This window comes from Microcebus murinus, chromosome 13, assembly GCF_040939455.1.
Source record: "Microcebus murinus isolate Inina chromosome 13, M.murinus_Inina_mat1.0, whole genome shotgun sequence".
In the NCBI taxonomy this organism is placed as follows: Eukaryota; Metazoa; Chordata; class Mammalia; order Primates; family Cheirogaleidae; genus Microcebus; species Microcebus murinus.
This window is the reverse complement of record NC_134116.1, coordinates 20,800,801-20,824,079: the sequence shown is the minus strand read 5'-3', so window position 1 is coordinate 20,824,079 and position 23,279 is coordinate 20,800,801. Positions and strand designations below refer to the sequence as shown.

The following is a 23,279-nucleotide window of genomic DNA, read 5'->3' as shown; positions in this document are numbered from 1 at the left end:
TTACTATCTTAATCGTTTTTAAGCATATAGTAATGCCAAATATATTCATATTGTTGTGCAATAGATCTCTAGAACTTTTTCATATTGTAAAACTGAAACTTTATACCCATTGAACAACTCCCCATTTACCCCTCCCCCTGGCAACTACCATTCTTTTTGTTTCTATGGGTTTGACTACTTTAGATATCTACTCCAGTTTTTTTACACTGCAGCTTTTTGATAGTGTTTGCATAAAATATATTTTTCCATCTTTTTGCTTTTTTTTTAAAAAAAACTTTGAGTTGTAATTTAATTTGCATGATACAATTCACCCACTTAATATATACAATTTAATGGTTTTTAGCACATTCAGATATGTGCAACTATCACCACTACCTCATTTTAGAACATTTTTAGTACCCCCCAAAAGAAACCTTGTACCCATTAGTAGTCACTCCCTATTCCTCCTTACTCCCAATCTCTGGATACCATTAATCTTCCTGTCTCTGTGGATTATCCTATTCTGGACATTTCATATAAATGTAGCATACCATTTGTTGGCTTTTGTGACCAGAATTTTTCACTTAGTATAATCTTTTTCAAGGTTCATCTATGTTGTAGCATTTATCAGCATTCCATTCCTTTTTATAGCTAAATAATATTCCATTGTATGGATTTACCATAGATAACCAATTCTCTTGTTAATAGACAACTGGGCTGTTTCCACTTTTGACTATTATGAACTTATAAATAGCTATGAGCTTCATGTACAAGTTTTTGGTGAACATGTTTTTAATTCTCTTGATTATATAGAGTGGAAGTTCTATGTCATATGGTAACTCTAATATTTTGATGTTTAACTGTTTTATAAAGTGGCTAGATCACTTTACATTCCCAACAGCAAAATGTTGAGTGTTCCCATATCAACACCCTCACCAACTCTTGCTATTGTTTATCTTGATTACAGCCATCCTAGTAGGTGTAAAGTGGTTTCATTGTGCTTTTGATTTGCATTTCTCTAAGGGCTAATGATACAGAGCATCATTTCATGTAACATTGGCCATTTTTTATATCTTCTTTGGAGAAATGTATTATATATTCAGATACTTTGCTCATTTTTAAATTGGGCTCTGGACACACTTGAAGCACTGACTCGGGTGGGGCAAGGGCAATATACGTAACCTAAACATTTGTACTCCCATAATATGCTGAAATAAAAAAGAAAAATAAATAAGTAAATTTGGTTCTTTTTATTCTTGAGTTGAAAGAGTTCTTTATATATTCTGGATGTAAGTCCCTTATTAAATATAAGATTTGCAATTTTTTCCTCCCTTTGCAATTTTTTCCTTCCTTTTTCTGGGTTATCTTTTTTTTTTTGGATAAAGTCTTGCTATCTTGCCCAGGCTGATCTCAAACTCCTGGGCACAAGAAATCCTCCTGCCTCAGCCTCCCAAGTAGCTAGGATTACAGGTGTATGCCACAGTGCCTACCCATTTTCTTGATGGTGTCTTTGGAAGCACAAAATTGTAAATTTATGAGATCTAATCTATTTTTCCTTCTGTGCTTGTGCTTTTTTTTTTTTTTTTTTTGAGACACAGTCTCGCTTTGTTGCCCAGGCTAGAGTGAGTGCTGTGGCATCAGCCTCTCTCACAGCAACCTCAAACTCCTGGGCTCAAGCAATCCTACTGCCTCAGCCTCCCGAGTAGCTGGGATTACAGACATGCGCCACCATGCCCGGCATTTTTATTAGTTGGCCAATTAATTTCTTTCTATTTATAGTAGAGACGGGGTCTCTCTCAGGCTGGTTTCAAACTCCTGACCTAGAGCAATCCACCCGCCTCGGCCTCCCAGAGTGCTAGGATTACAGGCGTGAGCCACCGCTCCCGTCCTGTGCTTATGCTTTTGATGTGGTATCTAAGGCTTTACCTAACTCAAGATATGAATATTTACTCCTGTTTTTTTTCCGAAGAGTTTTATAGTTTTGAGTTTTACATTTAGGTCCAAGATCCAATTTGAGTTAGTTTTTGTGTATGGTCTAAGGAAAGAGTCAAATTCATTCTTTTGCATGTAGATATCCAGTTTTTCCAGCATTTGTTGAATAGATTATTCTTTCTCTCATTGAAATGCTTGGTATCCTTACTGAAAATCAATTGACCATAATGTAAGGTTCATCATTTTCTTGTAGACAGCTTATATTGAAGTTATTTTAAAATTCATTTTGATAATCTGTCATTTAATTATTCTATTATAACATTTATACTTAATGCAATTGTTTGTATGTTTGGATTTAGGTGTGAGAATCTGGAAAATAATAAGTCTTTCTGATTTGTATTGTTATAGGAATTTTCTAAGCTCAAACCTTTTTAAAGATATTGGTCATTATTTCATTTAGAAATGCAGAAAGCTTAAATTTTGAAGGGTTTACCCATTGTATATAAAATACAATATTGTACCATAGTTCATTTTGCATAATAAAATAAGAAGACAGAGAGCTGCCTTTAAATCAGTATTATTAATGCATTCCAATTGTCCAAAGATTCATCTATTTATCAGAAATATTACATGAATCTTTTAAAATACAATTTTAAAACCTTGTTATTTCAGAACCAAATGTTTAAGAATCTTTAAATCATGTCTCAAAACTTTTGTCTCAGAATTATAACAACATAGGCTGTGATTTAAATATTTGGGCTTGTCCACATTTTAAAAATAAAGTATATGAACTTTTTTTTCTTTTACACATTTTGATAGATAAGCTGGACTAGAATATAACTAGAGTGTGTACGTAACAACAGATATTTTTAAAATCAAGTAACTTATAATTTCCACAGTGAGGGGAAAAGAAAAGAACATTAAACAACAACAAAAAAAAAGAGAGAGAGAGAGAGAGAAAGAGAAGAGCTGGTTTTCCACAACTATTAAATTATCTCTGTAAAGTGCTAATTTTATTCCTTCTGCAAGAGGATAGGAAAAGTTTAGATGCAGAAAAACTCATCTGGACATAAATATACAGAAAAGCACTTTGGGAGGCTGAGGCAGGACTGTTTGAGGCCAGGAGTTCAAGACCAGTCTAAGCAAGAGCAAGATCCTGTCTCTACAAAAAGTAGAAAAATTAGCCAGCCATGGTGGTGCATGCCTATATTTCTAGCTATTGGGAAGGCTGTGGCAGGAGGATCACTTGAGCCCAGGAGTTTGAGATTGTAGTGACCTATGATAATGCTGCTGCACTCTAGCTGGGTGACAGAGCAAGATCTCTAACACACACACACACACACACACACACACACACACACACACCACAAAAGTCATTGCAGTTGATTTAAAAATACTCAGGCTCTTTACAATTTTTTATTTTTGATATAATTATAGATTTAGAGTAAAGGTATAAGGATAGTACAGAGGTCCTGAATATCCCTCATGTATTTTCCCCTATTGTTATCATCTTTCATAACCATAGTATATTTGTCAAAATTAAGAAAGTAACAATGGTAAATTATTATTAACTAAACTTGATCTTTTATCCAGATTTCAGTAGTTTTTTCCCACTAATATCCATTTTCTATTCCAGGATCTAGTTTAAGAGAGCACACTACATTCAGCCATCAAGTAAGTCTCCTTAGTTTCCTCTGGTCTATTACAGTATTTCAATCTTTCCTTGTTTTTCATGACCTTGACAGTTTTGAGGAATACTGATCAGGTATTTTATAGAATGTCCTTCAATTTTGGTTTATGTGATTTTTTTTTTTGTTCATGTTTAGACTAGACTGGATTATAGGGTTTTGGGAAGAATACCACAGAGGTGAATTGCTCTTTCTCATCGTATCATATTAAGGGGTATATGATATCAACATATCAACATGACTTATTATTGATATTAACCCTAATCACTTAGCCAAGATAGGTTTCTCCATTGTAAAGTTACTCTCCTCTCCACTTTCCATACTCTATTATTATAATTATTATTATTATTTTGGAGACATGGACTTGCTCTGTTGCCTAGGCTGGAGTGCAGTGGCACAATCATAGTTCACTGCAACCTAAAACTCTTGAACTCAAATGATCCTCCTGCCTAAGCTTTCTGAGTAGCTGAACTATAGGGACATACCACTGCACCCAGCTAATTTTGACATTTTTTGTAGCGATGGGGTCTTACTATTGCCTAGGCTGTAAATGTGTGCAATCTCTGACTAAGCAATCCTAATTTCAGGAATCCATTTTATAGTAATATAATAACAATCCTAGCACTCTGGGAGGCTTAAGTGAGAGGATTGCTTAAGGTCAGGAGTTTGAGACAAGTCCGAGCAAGAGTGAGACCTGTCTCTACTAAAAATAGAAATTAGCTGGGCATGGTGGCATGTGCCTATAGTGCCAGATACTCGGGAGGCTGAGGCAGGAGGATCCCTTGAGCCAAGGAGTTTGAGGTTGCAGGACAAAAAAAAAAAAAAAAAAAAAAGAAAAGAAAAAGAAAAGCACAAATTTGTAAAGATAAATGTAAAAGGATGCGTATTGCAGTATTCATTGTGTTAATTATAATATTGCCTATTTTGTTTTTAAGTTAGCATAAAAAGATATTTATAAGTATTCTACTTGCTTGTGAACATTTATTTCTCCCCATAGCTAATCCATCAGCAAATCTTAATGTCTTTTATCTCCAAAATGTGTTTTAGATCTGTCCACTCCTTTCTACCAAAATTGTTTTTCCCAGTCAATTGGGCATAGATCAACCTATTAAAAATTAAATAATCTTTTTAATTATGATATATCATAATTCATTTAAATATGCTACAACTGTTTTAAGTCTTTTGCTGTTGTAATAGGTGATAGAGATTTAATGTTTAATTTTGAAGAAGACTGTAAATAAAAGCTGAGAAATACATACAGTATAGTAATTTTTCCTACAATCACTGGATCACTTTGGTTTTTGGTTTTATTGGCAAGAGTCATCAGCTGAAAACCATGCCAAGATAAACACTGGAGGAAACATTCCCAAGGATTATACACATAATTTTAGCTTTGTACGTTTCTTACTAAAGTAATGTTACCTTCTTTGCTGTAAAATTAGCTTTTTTTTTTTTTTTTTTTTGAGACAGAGTCTCACTTTGTTGCCCAGGCTAGAGTGAGTGCCGTGGCGTCAGCTTAGCTCACAGCAACCTCAAACTCCTGGGCTCGAGTGATCCTTCTGCCTCAGCCTCCCGGGTAGCTGGGACTACAGGCATGCGCCACCATGCCCGGCTAATTTTTTTATATATATATCAGTTGGCCAATTAATTTCTTTCTATTTATAGTAGAGACAGGGTCTCGCTCTTGCTCAGGCTGGTTTTGAACTCCTGACCTTGAGCAATCCGCCCGCCTCGGCCTCCCAAGAGCTAGGATTACAGGCGTGAGCCACAGCGCCCGGCCTAAAATTAGCTTTTAAGGAATACTTTGCAAAGCTTAGTTCTAATGCTACAGAATTCAGTTATGTTACTGACCAATACATGTTTAAAATCACTCACCATTGAAGACCTTTCCTATTTCTTGCTATTTTTATTTTCTAGAACACAAAGCCTATCATTTACTTAATAACTTTTAATTTACATCCTTAGAACTTCTTCAGCTCTGCTACTTTTTTCCTTAAGACTAGAGTCATAGGCAGCATTCTGGTGACAATTCATAGTCCAGGAATATTGTATTTTGTTTATAAAATTCTTTTCTCACCATGTTCAGTATTTTTGTTGGTTACCTTGGCCACAATACCTCATTCTCATGATGTCTTCACCTGTATACTATGGACAGTGAAATCACCTGCTTTTTTTTTTTTTTTTTAACTCACATTGCCTGTGATACCAAGAAAAAGGGCAAAAAAAGGAAAGAAAAAAATTCCAAGGAATTTCTGAAGGAGTTTATTTATTATTCTGCTTTTGTTAGAGCCATGAGTAACATTTGCATAACACTCTACAATTCATAAGAACCTTTACCTGCTTCATGAAACCTCAAAACAAACCTTTGAGACTAGCAGGATCATACCCTCTTTACAGATGAAGATAACTTACATACCAGTTATGGTGTTTCCTGTATTTGAATCCTCTGCTCTCCACATTACATTATGCTGCCTTCCCCACAACTAATTAGGAATTTTCTTTCTCGAAACCATTTCCTTTATGTTAGTTCCCTTCGGAATAAATGCCTTTCCCCCTTTATCCTCCTTAGTATATCTTCAGGAAATCACAAATTCACTATAGTAATTAATGAGTTCTAAAGCGTGAACGAGTACCAAGGTAGCAAATATTCATCGGTAAAGTAGTAAGTACGCCCTTGACAGTGCTCAACACACACAAAAAACCATTCTTTTACTCCACATAAAACATCGCTGGTGTATAGTATGTGTGGGGGACGCCAGAGGAAATAGCCGACAAAAAGCTTAATGCCAAACTGAGTAATTTTATCTTGTTCAAGTTCATTTCAATTTCCTCTGCTGAGCCCAAGATGTAAAGATCCGTCCTAACAGTTCTTTTTCTCAGGGTTGACATTGGCTGTATTCTCAAGAACCCCTTGCACTCTTAAACCACCATGCCTCCCTGGTCTCCTCTTCACAGAATCTTCCAGAATCTCTCTTTTTTCCGGACACAGTGGTTTGCTGGACGGTCAGGGGTTCACAAGTTTCCAGGCCGTTGTAATTTTCCTGCTTTAGGTCAATTAGGTACTTCTGGTTGTCCCTGAAATCCTTTAACCTCCATCGCATCACCTTACTAAACGGGGCCCGGCTCCTCCTGCCTGTTCCTCGCTTACGGTTCAGTCAGTATTAGATCCGAGACGCTCCGCGCGAGGTGGTGTTTACTGGCTCATTCCGAGATCTCAATTCCAGGCACCTTGAAGCTCCCCTTGGACTTTATGGAACCATATTTGGCCTTTCCATTCCGGATGCGACGGCTACCCTTCCCAAACACCACACCGGTAAACCTCAGGTTGCTCGAGTCGCCTCACTCGCCGACCAGAGAGCCCGGACCCGCCCGAGAGAGGTTTTGCGGCCTGCGCATGCGGACTGGGCTGCCGCCTCACAGACGCCCCGGCTGCCTCCCTCCGGTCCGCCGCGGCGGTTTGGAGTTCGCTGACAGCTCCACGACCGACGGACGCAGCCTAGTCTCGTGCTTCCACGTTATCCTATCAGAGACGGGGCGGGGCGGTGGCCTCTGCAGCCTATCAGCGCGAACCACGACCCCGGCGAGCCCAGTAGGAGAGCGGCCAGGAAGAAGGCGATTGGGCGGCGGCGGCGCTCCGGGGCGTAGCGTCGTCCGGGCCCCGCCCACCGCTGCTTTCCTCTGCTCGGCGCCAGCCGCTGCTTAGGCCTGAGCGAGAGCCGACGGCGGGCGGGCGCAGCTGCACCGTGAGCGCCAGCGCGGGCTGGTCGGCCGCGCACCCTTCTTCCTCCTCACTCCCCGCGCCCTCGGTCATGGTGGCCCCCGGCTCTGTGACCAGCCGGCTGGGCTCGGTGTTCCCTTTCCTGCTGGTCCTGGTGGATCTGCAGTACGAAGGTGAGACCTGCCCTGCCACAGCCGGGGGAGCGGGTTCCCGGGTCAGGGCCCCCGGCGCTTCCCCGTCTGCTCCCGGGCGCGAGTCTCGGCGCGGCTCGGGAGGTGGGGCGGGAGCCGGGGGAGACCGCGGGCCGGGTCTGGGCCTGAGCTCGCGCCTGGGCGGGGGCCGGCGGCTGGTTCCGGGTTTGTGTGGGGAAGGGCTGAGGGGACCGGAGGGCCTTGGGGCCGGGACGGCGGGTTTGGAGTGAGGAGTGGGGCCGCTGCGGTCTGAGGAGGCGGGGGGACAGCGTGGCCGCCGCGCGCCCCGCGGCAGGGCATGGGGGCTCCGGGCGGCGACTTGGGGAGCGTCCTGGGACGCGGAACTTGAGCAGCCGTCGGGTCCCGGCCTTGCTGGGAACCCTTGCTTGACGCCTGGGGACTGTGTTGGTCAGTGGTGCTTGGAGGAGGCAGTGAAGGTGGCCCAAAGGTGGCCCAAAGACTTCTTTCGCTTTGGAGTTCCTGGGCAGGAGTAGCCGTGTTATGTCCAGCTGGGTGAGGTGAAGGAGACGGTGTGGACTGTTAAAAAAGTGAGTAAACATTACATTACGATACACTGTCGGGTATAGAAGTTGTTAAGTTGATGCATTGAGGGGCCGGTGTTGGAGTTCCAACTCCCGGAGGGCTAGGCACTAAGTTTGTGGTTTTACAACTCCCAGCATGGTGTCATTGAATTTAGGCTGGCTTTACTTTTCCGAGTTCTCTGAAAAAGTGTTCCTTTAAAAAGATATGAGCGCTTAAATGCAATTTCAGCCCTGCAGACTGGAATGTAGGCTACTCCAACAGAATAGCGAAAATAGAGGGCTGTCTCATCATAGAGGTCAGCAGGGAGGAGTAAGAATTAAAGCTGAAAGTGCCCATATAACGAATGCTCCTAGCTTGGCGACTGTGCGAAATATTCGAGAATAGTGACACATCACATGCGCTGGTGTGTTTTCATCCTCATAAAAAGGGTTAGTTGTCAAGGAGGTCCAATTAAACCTTTGAATATTTCATTCAGAGGGAGTGAGAAACTAAAGTTGGGAATTGTTTACCGTGAAATCCTCCCAAAGTTCTCAGCTTTTTTTTTTTTTAAGTAATACTCTCCAATTTTTAGGTTTCATTCATGGCAGTGTTTTTTCGTTTGTTTTTGGTTCCCATGGTGACCATATTTACTTTTTTGAGCTCAAAATTGGAACATGCAGTGTGACAATATTGGGACAAAGAATTTGACAGTGAGGCTGCCCCAGAAAATCTAGGGAACTGGAATGTGAAGGCCTGGACCACTTTAATATGGGTCATATATTCCAGTTATCTTGCATTTCTCATGCCTAATTCTTCCCCCTTTTGTGGTATTTATGTCCAGTTATCAGTAATGATTTATTTTGGACACTTGAGAAAGTTGCCTATGTTCTGTTTTATGGCGATTTTTTTTTTTTTAGTTACAAAGGTGCACACTTTTGTATAATATGTTTTTTCCACTAGCTTGTGGATCTTTTTAGAATTGCCGTGCTGTATGTGGTTCTGTATGATTCTTTAACATTCATTTCCCTCCTGCAGTATAGTCTGTTTGATATAAGAAAATGTCATTAGAGAGTTTTTCTGTGTAGGAGGAATTGGTGACATTTCTCAGAGGAGTGCCAGAGTGCTGTCCTCATTAGGAGCATTGCCTGGGTAAATAGCAGGGACTTGGTATAGGTAATAGAGATAAAAAAGAAAGGAGTCTTTCTATAAGCCATTTCTTATTCATAGAAGTATGTGGTATTATCGTTAATTTACAGATCAGGAAACTGAGGCTTTAAGAGTTTTATTAAAGTTCATCAGGTGTACAGGTTGGAGACAGAAGTTAAGTGGTTGACAGCATCATGTGAGTCTAAGCATTTGTAAGTCAGTGGCGGCAGCTGAGAAAAATCAGCATTCTTTTTTGTTAGTCACCAGGTAGGTTTAGTGCAGTGGTTCTCAAACTTCAGTGTGCATTAGAATCTCATATGGAGGGCTTTTTAAAACACAGAGTGCTGGGCCCCACTTCCAGAGTTTCAGATTCATTAGGTCTAGATGGGGCCTGAAATTTTGCATTTCTAAAAAGATCCCAGGTGACCATGCTTTGAGAACCACTGGTGTAATAAATTATATAGAGAAGTTAAATTAGGTGTCAGCTGTATATTTGACACTTGATTTGGTGATGGGGATATAAAGATAAGAAAGAACCTCTGTCTTGAATTTGCAAACTGTTAGCTCTTGTTTTTCCAAATAAATTCTGTGTCTGGGTTCACTTACCTCATAGTTCTCCAGGACGCATGCAGGTCAGATGGTAACGCTGCTAGGCCTGAGGCTTAATAAAATTGTACATTATTAAGGATTTTTGTTAAATAGGTAGATTTTAGTTTCTCCTGTCACATAAAAAGTACATGAGATGATATGCTAATCTGCTTCCCTATTATAACCATTTTGCCATTTTTATGTATCACATAATACCTGTTTTTTTTTTTTTTTTTTTTTTTGAGACAGAGTTTCACTCTGTTGCCTGGGCTAGAGTGCCGTGGCATCAGCGTAGCTCACAGTAACCTCAAGCTCCTGGGCTTAAGTGATCCTTCTGCCTCAGCCTCCCAAGTAGCTGGGACTACAGGCATGCACCACCATGCCCAGCTAATTTTTTCTATATATTTTTAGTTGGCCAATTAATTTCTTTCTATTTTTAGTAGAGATGGGGTCTCTCTCTTGCTCAGGCTGGTTTCGAACTCCTGACCTTGAGCAATCCTCCTGCCTCGGCCTCCTAGAGTGCTAGGATTACAGGTGTGAGCCACTGCGCCCAGCAATATGTATCACATAATACCATGTTGTAAACATCAAATATGCACACATTTATTAAGAATAAATAAAGAGAATGGGTCTGAGAAGAGTGAATGTGAAACGGCGACATAAGATGGACGATATTATCAATAATTAGCTTAGATAGCCTAGGTTTTTTCCCCTGATTTTGAAGTATTTGTCCTTGTGTTCTAAACTTTTCTGCTAATTGTAATCCATGTTTCATAAATTGAAAAGTTGACTCTTTTAGCATTCCGTTTCTCAAAGGCCTTTGAAAGAAGGAAGTCTGAAGCACTAGATTAGAAATAGAATTTTTGGAATAGAAAGAAAACTTTAGTAGTATTTGCTTTAGTAGTATGTTTCAGATAAGGAAGTTATTTCAGTTCTTTGCTAAAGGTTTGTTCTATGTGGTTTCTTGAGTAGGAACACAGCCTGGGAACCAAACCTTTTTTCTGTTAATAGTTTTATCTCTTTTTCTTCCTAAACATGCTATCTGGACTCAATTTTCTTTATTTCACTGAACTTGACTGATTAAACCATATGTTTTAGCCATAGAACAGAATAGTTGAAAATCTGTACATATGAAGCGTTGTGATAATTTTTATTTGAACCTAACCTACTTGAAGTATGTTTTGTCATCTCTAGGATTTCCTTGATGTTATTTAAATATGGAAAGAATATATAAAGTAGCAAAAATGAATGACTTTAAGTAATTTATATAAATTATTATAGGAGATGGTCACATATCTTCTAGAATTATTTTAAATTCTTTAATACGATAGCCTATAGTAGCAATAGTGTCAAAGTTCCAGTTCACCTGACTAGTTAGGATTTTCTGAGAGGTGCCTGGAAATGCAGTTGTTTTCATTTTGTGGGATAGGAGTTGTTGTTCTGAGAGGGACTGCCCTGTAATAATTCGGTTTAATTTTCTCATATGAAGTTAATGGTGGCTAAGTTTAATTTCTATTGCCATGGTCGTTCTTTGATTAATGTCTAGCAGTTAATCTTTGTTTTTATGGAAATATTATGGGAACCTAGTCACCTGTTCGTTAGAACTTAGACATTCTGTCATATATTTATTTTTCTTTTCATAATCTTTAGAAATTTTTTTTAGAAAGTTTTTTAGAAACTTTTATAAAAAAAATTTTTTTTTTTTTTTTTTGAGACAGTTTTGCTCTGTTGCCTGGCCTAGAGTGCTGTAGTATTAGCCTAGCTCACAGCTACCTCAAACTCCTGGGCTGAAGCAATCTTTCTGCCTCAGCCTCCTGAGCAGCTGGGGCTACAGCATGTACCATCATGCCCGGCTAATTTTTTCTATATATATTTTTAGTTGTCCAGCTAATTTCTTTCTATTTTTAGTAGAGGCGGAGTCTAGCTCTTGCTCAGGCTGGTCTCGAACTCCTGACCTTGAGTGGCCTTGGCCTCCCAGAAAAAAAAATTTTTTTAAATATGATGATTTCATGTCATTTGGAGTCCTAGAATATGGGAAGACTCCTTTAATCAGTCAGCAAAGGCTTATACTGACTATATTGCTCTTTGGTGAGGTATACATAGTTTAACACTTACGGTTTTTGCTTTTGAGTTTATATACCACTTGGGGAATAAGATTATTTGTGAAGCATCTATGTCCTCTTTCCCTTTTTTCTCAGTTTGGATTTAGTGGTCCAGCATTGTAGTCACTTCATTGCAAATGCCCTTTAATTTTCTTATCACTTTAATTTTTTGTTTTACTCATCTGCTAGAAACCCAACACCTGTTAAATCTAACTTGGCCAACTTGTTTGTTGTTCCTCACTGCTGAACACGGATGCAGAAAAATGAAGACAACCTTGCTGATTAGTATCACTATAAGGAAACAATCTCAATCTTAAATGCACACTCAATACTGCTAACATTCTTACAGTTCCCTGGTATGTTTATTCATGAAAATCAGTATTTCAAACATTTTTTTTCCTTAAACCTTGAATTTAAACACCCCTTTCATCTCTTCCCTTAACTCATTTTTTTAGACCTTGTCCTTACTGAGAAAATGAAATCACAAGGGAATTTCCTCTTCTTTCTACCTCAAAATTCACTAGCTTGCCCACATCTGTACCCACTCTGCTACCTTTTCTCATATTAAAATGCATGAAACATCTCTATTCCCAACTAAATCTAATCTGTGTACTTATGCCATGGATTCCATTTTCTCTTACCTTCTGAAAATGTTGCTCCTATAGTTGTGCCTTAGTCTGTGCTGCTATAACAAAATACCATGGATCGGGTAATTTATAAACAATAGCAATTTATTTCTCACAGTTCTGGAGGTTGGGAAGTCCAAGATTAAAGTGCCAGCCTTCAGTGTTTGGTGAGGGCCTTCTTGCTGCATCCTTATGTGGCAGAAGGGATGAATGCTATGTCCTCAGAAGGTAGAAGGGCTCTCTCTCAAGCAGAGCCCTCATGACTTAATCACTTCCCCAAAGGCCCTACCTCTTAATACCACCACAATGGGGATTAAGTTTTAACACATAAATTTTGGGAGACATTCAGACTATAGCAAGTTGTTTCTCTTTTGTGTTTTTACTTCCTTCTCTTCTGCTGGATCATTGCCATCAGCATTCCAACATGCTGTAGCATTTCTGTCTTAAACTGTTCTCTCGTGTCATTTGTCCCTGCAGCTAGTGACCTGTATTTTTGCTTCCCTTGACAACAGAACTTTAAAGACTTGTCAGTAGTACTGCTTCATCTTCTGTTCTCTCTGCAACATATTGCTGCCATAGTACTGCAGTGCCTTAGCATATCTGACTACTGTTTACTTCTCCAGCCTCTTTTTGTGATAAGCTCCCCCTCTATCACCAGGCTGTCACTGCATTGACTTCTTTTACTCCCAATGCCAAGCTCATTTCTGACTGAGGTTCTTTATTCTTCCTATTGCCACAGTCTGACTCTTGCCTGAGATCTTCAAATGAGCATTAATGTTTCAGGGATGCCTTCTTGTCATGCTATGTAAAAAGCATTCTTTCTTGCAGTTAATACTCTACCTTTACCTACTTGTATTTTCTTCATAAAACTTAATGCTGTCTGAATTACCACATTTATTTTTCTTGTTGGTTTGTTCTGCCTTATGGAAAGGGCCCTTGTCTCTGTATCTAAAACATGTTGATATGAAGTTGATGTGCAATAAATATTTTTTAAATGGATGAGTAAAATTGACTTTTTGAGCTGTTTTTTGCATGGATTTATTTTCCATGTTGAAATTTGAGCAAGAAATCCCATTGCACCATTTATGTCTACGCAGTTGATTGCAGCAAATACATAAAACAATCTTGGTGCTATGATATGAATGTTGGTATCCCCAACATGTATGATAATTCATGTGTTGGAACCTAACACCCAATGTGATAATATGAAGAGGTGTCATGCCTTTGAGGAGTGATTAAGTCATGAGGGCTTCACCCTCAAGAATGGGATTTGTGCTCTTATAGAAGAGGCTCCAGCCAGCTTGCTTGCTTCTTTTGCCATGTGTGAATCCAGCAACAAGGCGCCATCTGTGAAGCAGAAAGTGAGCCTTCACTTGACACCAATGGTGCTTGTACCTTGATCTTGGACTTCCTAGCCTCCAGCACTGTGAACAACAAATTCCTGTTGTTTATAAATTACCCAGTCTATGGTATTTTTTATAGCAGCCTGAATGGACTAAGACACCTGGTTAGATCTTGTTTGTCTAGTTGACTTATGAAGATTTTGATGCATTGTTCAAATGTATATCATTAATTACTCAGCCCTTTCTTTCAGTTTGGCTATGTAGACTAAACTATTTTTTGGTCAGGGTCACTAGCAAGAGATGCTTATAAGGTCTAAGGTCTCCAGTTCAGTATTTTTATTGGAACTTTTATCATTGGTCTTTGCTTGACTATGTAATTGCTAAGACACTGTCTTGGTCTGTTTTCTGCTGCTGTCACAGCCCACCTGGCTCTTGGTAAATTTATAATGAACAGAAATTTATTTAGCTTATGGTTCTGGAGGCTGGGAAGTCCAAGAGCATGGTGCCGGCATCTGGTGAGACCTTCATGCTGTGTTGTCTCATGGTGGAAGGTGGAATGGCTAGCACGTGCATGAGACAGAAAATGGATCGAACCCATCCTTTTTATTAGCAATTCACATGGTGAAAACTGATCTCAAAATAATTATATTAACACATTTGTGAGGGCAGAGCCTTAGTGATTTAATCACCTCTTATAGGTCTCATTTCTTAATACCGTCACAATGGCAGTTAAATTTCAACATGGGTTTTGGAGGGTGCGTTCAAATCATAGCAGATGCTGAACTTCCTGCCCTACCTTACTGGGGCCAGATTCCACTGTCTTGTGTTTTTGCTACAAGACTTCTTCCAGACTCTTCTCCACCTTGCTAGGGTCTTGAATTCAGCCCTGTGTTCTTTTGCAGAGTAATGTTAGGAATTTCCTCAGTCCTTATATTCTAATCGCTTCAACCTGAATAACCATCTCTGGGATTGCTACCTGGTTTGAGTCTGCCACTAGGTCTTAACTTGAACCTTAGTATCTTTTTTTTTTTTTTTTTTTTTTTTTGAGACAGAGTCTTGCTTTGTTACCCAGGCTAGAGTGAGTGCCGTGGCATCAGCCTAGCTCACAGCAATCTCAAACTCCTGGGCTCAAGCAATCCTACTGCCTCAGCCTCCCAAGTAGCTGGGACTACAGGCATGCGCCACCATGCCCGGCTAATTTTTTTTATTTATTTATTAGTTATCCAATTAATTTTTCTATTTATAGTAGAGACGGGGTCTTGCTCTTGCTCAGGCTGATTTCGAACTCCTGATCTTGAGCAATCCACCCGTCTCGGCCTCCCAGAGTGCTAGGATTACAGGTGTGAACCATCGCACCCGGCCGAACCTTAGTATCTTTGACTGCCAGTTCTTGCCATCTTTAATTTGGTTTTTCCAATCTTAATTGTGACTCTTAAGACATCTTACTTTTAACCCCTCACCTTTAAATTTTAAAAAATTATTTTCTGCTCTCCAAAATATAACAGTTTGTAATACTAACTTCAGTGAAAGACAGAGTTAGCTATTACACTTTTTGCCTGCCCTTCCTGCTTATTTGGCTGACCTATGATTGATGCTTGTCTAAAAAGAAACCTATTATTTAATACTGATTGGGAAATGGCATGATCTTTGGTTGCCTTTTCTCCTAGAAAATGTTTATAGACCAAGTGGCAAAGGAATAAAAATTATCTGTGGTTCAAATTAGAGTTGATATTTTGCAAAATCAGCTGATAATTTGCAAATCATTTGTTTTTTTCAAATAAATATCTTTATGACTATAAAGACATTTGAATATGAATATAAATGTCTTTATTTCATATGTCTTTATGAATCATTGGTTACATGTTTGATTTGATAATTGTTAAGTATTTTAGATTTTATTCTGTTTTATTAAATTATAATACATGTAATTTAAGATTTTATTAAATTATAATACATGTAAGTAAAAAGTCAAATAGTTAAATTCATTCAACAAGTATTGAGTGTCAATATGTGCAGGATACTGAGGTGACAAAGAAGAAGATAGCTCCTGCTCTCAAATTTGCTTTTGATCAGTGTTGTGGGGTTGAGGCTATGAGAAACAGGCAAACTGTGAAAGGCAATGTATTGAGATAGTGAAATTTCAAAATGAAGTCATGTACTTGTGAGTGTGGGGGTGCAATGCATAGTAGGACCATAGAAGGAGCTTTTTTTCCAACTCTCACAACAAAGTTAGGGAAGGTTTCATAAAGGAGCCAGCATCTGAGGGCAAAATCTTGATGGGTCAGTAAGAATTTTCCAGGTGGGCAAATGGGGAAGGCCATTTTATGGAACAACAAGTGCAAAGGGATGAGGTGTGAGAACATAGTATGTTCAGGGAAATACAACCAGTTCATTCTGATATAGGAATATAAAAGGTAGAGGAATGGTAGATGATGAGGCTCGGCCCACATCCATGGGACCTCACTCTGAAGGGGGATATTTGCCTTTATATCTGAAGGGATTTAGATCAAATCTAGCCAGTGATATGAAAACACTGCAGAATTTTTAGCCAGAATACATTTTGGAAGGATTGCTCTTACAGCAGCATGGAAGCTGGTTTTGGAAAAAGTTTCTTTTTGGGAACATCTCTGGAGGCACATCTCTTGTGGGGAAAGAAGGGCCTACACAACCAACTTTTAGACTGTGGCAATTTCTGTTATAGAAATGTGACCAAAGTGCACCAAAAGAATAATAATTAATTCTGTTTGGATGATTAGGGTGTATCATGGAAATTTTTATAAAGGAACTGATAGAGGAACTGATATTATCATATAAATAGAAATTATATTGGTTAAAATGATAACATAATAAAGATTGATTTTTATTCTGAAGGGACAGATAAATGCTGGCTACCTCCTGTAATCCTGGAAGGCAAGAGAAATTTAGTTTGAAGAGTATAACTCAACCTCTGGGATATGATAAGACTTGACATAGTAGTTCAAAGAACACTGTAGGTAGATGTATGCTTGGCTCCCACTAGACTTCAGATTTATCCTGTGAGGTTGAAATGATTGTGGCTAAAATGTCACAATAAATGATGGGTTGAATGATTGAAGCATCCAAGACTTAGTAACTGTGGAAAGCTTATCCTGGTTTACATGGGGGAAAGGATTGTGAACTGTGCTGAAAAGAAAACTGAACTTTGGGCTGGGTGCAGTGGCTCATGCCTGTAATTCTAGCGTTCTGAGAGGCCAAGGTGGGAGGATTGCTTGAGCTCAGGAGGTCGAGACCAGTCTGAGCAAGAGCGAGACCCCATCTTTACTAAAAATAGAAAAATTTGCTGGGCGTTGTGGTGTGCACCTATAGTCCCAGCTACTAGGGAGGTTGAGGCAGGAGGATCTCTTGAGCCCAGGAATTTGAGGTTGCTGTGAGCTAGGCTAATGCCATAACACTCTACTCAAGGCAGTGGAGTGAGACTCTGTCTCAAAAAAAAACAAAAAAAAAAAAGAAAAGAAAAAAAAAACCCTGAACTATTAGAAGTAGATTGTGTTTTGACAGTCATTATGAGTCCTTGGAAAGAATGGGTAACTTCTATGAGCCTCAGTTTCCTTTGAGCCTCAGTTATAAAAGTATGAAGGATGTTTACTTTTGGAGGTTGTTGTGAAAATTAAGAGAACTAAGACGCATAAGTATCCAGCATATAGTAGGCTCTTAATTCTTTTCATGTTATATCTTTCTTGCTAAACATTTTTATGGATGGATAAAGAAAGTATTTTCCTCTTTGGACCAATGGTTTATCTCATACCCACTTTCTTCCCTCCTCAGGGAATCCTTTATTAAATATATTAATCTGATTGTCTCTTTGAGAAAATATAGTAGGAAAGTGTTTGAAGTCATTATGCTATTTCAAAGACTTCTATCTCCCTGAATTTTGACAACACACAGATGCCCATCAACATGCCCTTGTAATTGTCCCTAATGTCATATCAGTGTTTCAGTTTGGAACTTAAAGGCTGGGTCATTCCATAGCCTATACATAGCACTTTCACTGTTCTTATTTGATCCCTAGTTTATTCTCTAGTATAATTTTATCATGATTTCTGTACATACTTTACATGATGCATAATTACTGATGCATAATCTTTTATATTTTATACTAGGAACTCTAAATGTTTATGAGTATATGGAGGTGGTTGCAGTGCTCTGAGTGCTCCAAAATTTGATACAGGGAATAGGAATGGGCTCTGAGGATTTCAGACTCCATCTAGGCAGTCACCCTTTCTCTCACAATCAGTATTCAAAGATTGGCAATGAGCACTTGTGAAATACAAAGATGATTATAAAATCAGCTCCTGAAGAAGCTAACACTAAATAAGAATTAAGGGGACAAAATTAGTGGCACAAATAGAAAAATCTAAAAATGAATATAACTGATATTCTTAGAGATTCAAAAGGATTTAACATCCATAAAAAATAGACCAAGTATTTATGCACTCATGGCTCTAGCAGTGAGGGATGCAGTGGAGAACAAGACATGAACAAGATGATTTCTTAAGTGGTATATTTAGGGATGGTGTGTCCTGAGCCCCAACATTCCCCTGTCTGAAACTTTCCCAAGAAGTTTCACAGTCCAGAAATGGAATTCGTAGATTGTCCCATAACACATAAAGAGTCATTTCTCTGGAAACAAGAGAAAAACAAAAGTTAATGATTGGAGCAGACTAGAAACCAGTTTCTGAGTCTAGTAGGTGGCCAGATGAGATTTCCAGATGTTGGATTTGAAGTATCTTTTGCAGTTTGAATGTCTGTAGTAATGTCTGAGTAGCCCACAGGTTGTCCATATGTGAGCTGTTGTGTTGATTTCTCAGAAGTTCATATCAGGTTATCCAGCTTCAACTTACAGGGTGTAAGGAAAAAGGCAGTTTTTATTCTTGGTGTTCCAAGTCAGAAGATTGGAAATTTGAAATCTTAGTTTGGGGAGATGGCAGCATCAGTGATGTCAAAGGGCCCACCCATTCATCCAACTTTATTTCAGTTTGCTTTTTTATATCAATGAGCAGATTTCCAAATAACAACATGGTGGAAATCAAAAGATTGCTATGTTCTAGATTTAGACCTGTGTGTCTTTGGAATGTTTTAATAAATTTTCTTTGAGGAGACAATTCCATTTTAGCTTAGTAGAAAAGGCCTTTAAAAAACCTTCCTGTCAGGCTCTGAATATCAGAAACCAAACTTTTAAACCATAAGTATATCTACTAAATGACTCAAGACCCAAACCATTAAGCCTTTTATGGCTTAACCATGGATGCACAAGATATCTCCAAAGAGGGAGCAAAAAAATGCAGCCCTCTCAAGACTGAGAGCTACTGCTAAAGAAAGCAAAAAAAAAAAAAAAGACTTAGACAAATTCCTGAGTTGCCAGCAGTCAGTATACTAGCTACAGATGGGATGTAACCCACATTTCTGGCTGGCCATATTCATGGGGGCCCCAACTTTTTGGTTTACCACCTGTACATGCAGGTCTGATAACCTACTTGCCCCCAACAGGTAGAAAGCCAAGCTAAGTTCTCAGGATAGACAAATGAGACAAACAGGAAAACAATAGCTTTCCATGGGAAGGAAAGGATCTATAATGAATGGGTACCCCTGACAATTCAAACTAATTCTTCCAAGTGTTTTTCTCTTGAGCTACAGGAATTTGCTGAGGAAATAGGGCTGGATTTTGTGGAGAGGAGTTTAAAGCAGAAGCCCAGAGATCCAACAGGTCTTCTGGATAGTCAGGGTCAGGGAGTTGGGGGTAAATGGGAGTTTAAGAAGGCAGAGAAGGAGAATCTGGTAGATGCGAATTTTAAATTTTGTTCTAAGTCTGATATTGTTACCAAAAACTTGGCACTTGTCTTCTGTTCGGCTGCATCACAAGAACGAGGACAAGTGGTTTGAGGAGAAGGAAAGAGGAGTTCATTAATTTGCCAGCAAATGAGGAGGACGGTGATTCCTGTCTAAAAATGCTATTGTCCTTCTAATAAAGCAGAAATACAGACCTTTTAAAAGGTGGGTTCTCAGCTTCAGGCAGTTGCTGTTCAGCTACAGTTGATGATTCTGATTGTCCCATCTCCATTCCATCTCCACAGTGCCATCCTCTTAAGACAATCCTGTAACTTCTCCAACCCAGGATCTCCATTTGCTAGTCTTCCCATAGGTACCTGTAAGACAGGTGTTAGGTTGAGACCTCTCTCAAATATTTTTCAAAACTAGGAGTTTTTTCCAATTCAAAGGATCCATCATTTGGCCATTGATGAATAGGATCTTCAATAGTATATTTATTCTAATATCGATAGGAAATACCCAGGGGTAACTTCTAAGGCTTAGAATAAATCTTTACCATGGACACAAGTGGTGTTCCAAAACAGCTACAGAAAAAGCAGCCTCTATGATCTGAAAAGTTCACTCCCAGAGATAGCCTAAGAAATCAAAGGCTTTTCTTGCCACAAGCAGTAAGGATAGTGTTGGTGAACAGTGTCTGCAGTCACACTTGGAAATATTGGGTACCTCTAGTCTTGGAAAAATTGGGTACCTGCTAATCTGGGACACTGGGCAGTGCTATTAGGATGGGAGCTTCCCAGTAGTAACCAAGCAACAAAGGTTGAGACAGCAAACACCCTTATGGACTAGGATCTCTTATAAGACAAACTCTTCTGAGAGCTGGCATGGTGGGACAAAGAGAATGCTGTTTATCACTTTGTGTTTCAGGCTCCCAGCCTATTCAGCTGGCTGCCTGATGTAAGCCGACACTTGTACCCACTGGCTGGCAGAAACCAGAGAGAATATCTCACTTGTTACAAAGCCAAGCTCTCAGGACATAAAAGAAGATGAAAGGAGAACCTCATCTGGTTATTTGTACTGGGGATCCATAGGAAAATTTGTCTAAACAGCACCAGTCTGGTGAGAACTAACCTTACTAGTCTTTGAGGCTTTCTCAGACAACAGGCTTAGATAAGGACTATGCCTGTGTTCTACCCTTTGATTCTCCTTCTTATGACAAATGACACAAAAGACAGAACAAAGGAAAATGGTGACCTTCTCTGGGTGGGAAGGGATCAGAAAACAAGAGCACACACCCCAGAAACATACCAGAGTTACTATACAAGAACTAGTTCATACAAATGTTTTCTTCTGCTAATCTAAATTTAGAAAGGGAAAAAGACAGTGAGATTCTTACCACTCTCACTTTGACCTAACCCTGCAGTCAGAGATCCAGGAGGCTGAGTTGGTAAGAACTCTTACCTTTGGCCAGCTTTATGTTAGGAGTTCTAGAATCCTGCAGCTACAGCTGTCCAAGAGTGAGTGGCTCCTAGCCAGTGAGATCTCTTCATGGTTGCCACGCTGTCTGGGAAGGGAAAATGGCTTCCTCTTACCCTTCTAGGTTCTTTGGCTGGGCTATGAATTAAATTGACATAAGACACATGAACAGGAGAAAAAAAAAATCATTTTTATTATACGTGTATGCACATACATGTGGGAGTCCACAAAAATATGGGACTCAAAGAAATCTCTGTCTGTAAGGGTATCTCCCTCTTTGTACCAGGAAGAGAGAGGTAACTAAATGGAGAAGACATCTACATAAGAAATCCCTACCCTTGTTTTCAGTGCTTTTCCCGGCCCATTCCTTGTAACTGGGGTTCCCCCCATCCCGTTTCTCTGTTTCAGCACATGGTAGTATTCAAACCTGAAGTTTAAACTCTTTCTTTGAGAGAGCTACTCTCAAGATTTATTCAGTTCTCTCCCATGTATACTTTAGGTCTACAGAGCTCTGCCGCCCCACTCCTTCCTCCAAATCCGTGAACAAATTGTCTTCCATGAAATTTGGGGGAGGCGCAGGGAGGTATGAACACATTGTGCACTTCTGTTGCTATGAATTGAGCTCCTTGATGAGATATAGTGCTGTGTGGAATGCTATGATGGTGGATAATGCATTCTGTGAGTCTGTGAGTGGCGGTGCTGACAGAAGCATTATAGGCAAATTCATATCCAGAATATGAGAATGTGATCCATTATGGAAGAGAACCAAATACAGTTTGCCACTGCGTGACTGACTGTCCCGTCCTCACCTCACTCTCCTGGGAATGGTGGTGTATTGGGAACTCAGCGTTGGTCTCCAGTGTTGGTGGATTAAACACTCAGCAGTAGCTTTTGCCAGGTCAGCTCTGGTAAGGACTAATCTGCTTTTGAACCCATTCATATCCTACATTCCTGCCACCATGGCCACTTTGTTCATGGACCCATTGCACAAGCATGTTTATGATGGGGAAGGAAGTTGAGCGACATTCTTAGAGCATGTTGTTTTATCTACCTGATTATTAAGATTCTCCTCTATAGTAGATGCCTTTTGCAATTGATGTGCATACCTATTCTCTGATGGTTAAATGCTACTATGTGAGTTTCTGCTACTTCAGGATCCCATCATCCCTATTGAAATCAGTAAGCTCATCTCAGTGGTGGTATCCTCCCATGGTAATACCTGTCCTACAAAGGAGAATGACCCTAGAGTTTTTAAAAGGTTATAGGTGGTCCCTTGCTAACATTTCTCAATGCCTTAGTAAAGGTAGCGTCTTCTAGGCCTCCTCATGAAACATAACTGAGGGTTTGGTGCATAAGTGACACTTAATAAATCCAGTCCAACATTCCTTCCCTCTTATCATGCTAGGGAAGCTTTGGAATCTCAGCCTAATTAAATGTAGGCCACTGTTGAGTCTAAGTTTCCAGCAGCCAACTAAGTAAGTTAGCTGTTAGAGCCACCTCCATCTGTGTGAGTTAACATGTTGAATGTGGGATCTCTAGTATAGGAGTTGGCAAACCTTTTCTGTGAAGGGTCAGATAGTAAATATTTTAGGCTTCACAGCCCATATAGATTTTGTCAGAGCTACTACATTCCGTAGCGTGAAAGAAGCTATAGACAATGTGGCCCGTTTGTTAATAGACATGGCTCTGTTCTAGTAAAAGTTTATTTACAAAAGCAGTTTGCTGACCTCTGATTTAGTTAAGTGTGCACACATCAATGAGTTAGACCTGATGTGGTGTTATATTTCACCCTTCTTGGTCTAGCACCTTTAGAATCCATTCCCATACATGTTCTGTGGGGTTCTGCTAATTTATCACCAGAATCTTACAATTCTTTTGGTGTATTAAGCTGTTTCCTTTGATTTATAGTGTATATGTGTTTCTCTTGAGCCTGCCAAGATTTGACATGGGTTAGTGACAATGGGAGTGGTTAGGGTGGGTCTTGAGGAGGAGGAGGAGCATCCTTTTTCAAGGCATCTGCTCTAGGTAAGGCTGTCATAAGGTTTTTAAGCAGTGGAAGGCTTGTCTCTTAAGACATGGGAGGACAGGGTACTTCTGGTACAGGAGGCTCAGAAGGACTTGGATGCTGTAAGTTGGTCAGTTTCATTTGGGTCCAAACAAATTTTC

General features: G+C 39.6%; 1 protein-coding gene and 1 long non-coding RNA gene across 3 annotated transcripts in view; one reads left to right on the top strand and one right to left on the bottom strand.

Moving 5' to 3' along the window:
• The first annotated feature begins 7,245 nt into the window (after positions 1 to 7,245).
• Positions 7,246 to 23,279, top strand: part of DNAJC3 (DnaJ heat shock protein family (Hsp40) member C3) — an 88,975-nt gene continuing 72,941 nt past the window's right edge. The window contains exon 1 of the mRNA XM_076009334.1: positions 7,246 to 7,490. Coding sequence (XP_075865449.1) covers positions 7,409 to 7,490 — 82 coding nt within the window. The 5' untranslated portion in view covers positions 7,246 to 7,408. The remainder of the gene's footprint in view (positions 7,491 to 23,279) is intronic.
• LOC105874155 (uncharacterized) lies at positions 18,362 to 21,094 on the bottom strand. Of its 2 annotated transcripts, none has more exons than XR_001155382.2 (3): positions 21,034 to 21,094; positions 19,856 to 20,017; positions 18,362 to 18,494 (listed from the first exon to the last, which is right to left on the bottom strand). It is a non-coding gene; the product is annotated as an uncharacterized LOC105874155 (long non-coding RNA). The 2 variants fall into 2 exon arrangements; XR_001155381.2 differs by lacking the exon at positions 18,362 to 18,494 and adding an exon at positions 18,592 to 18,710.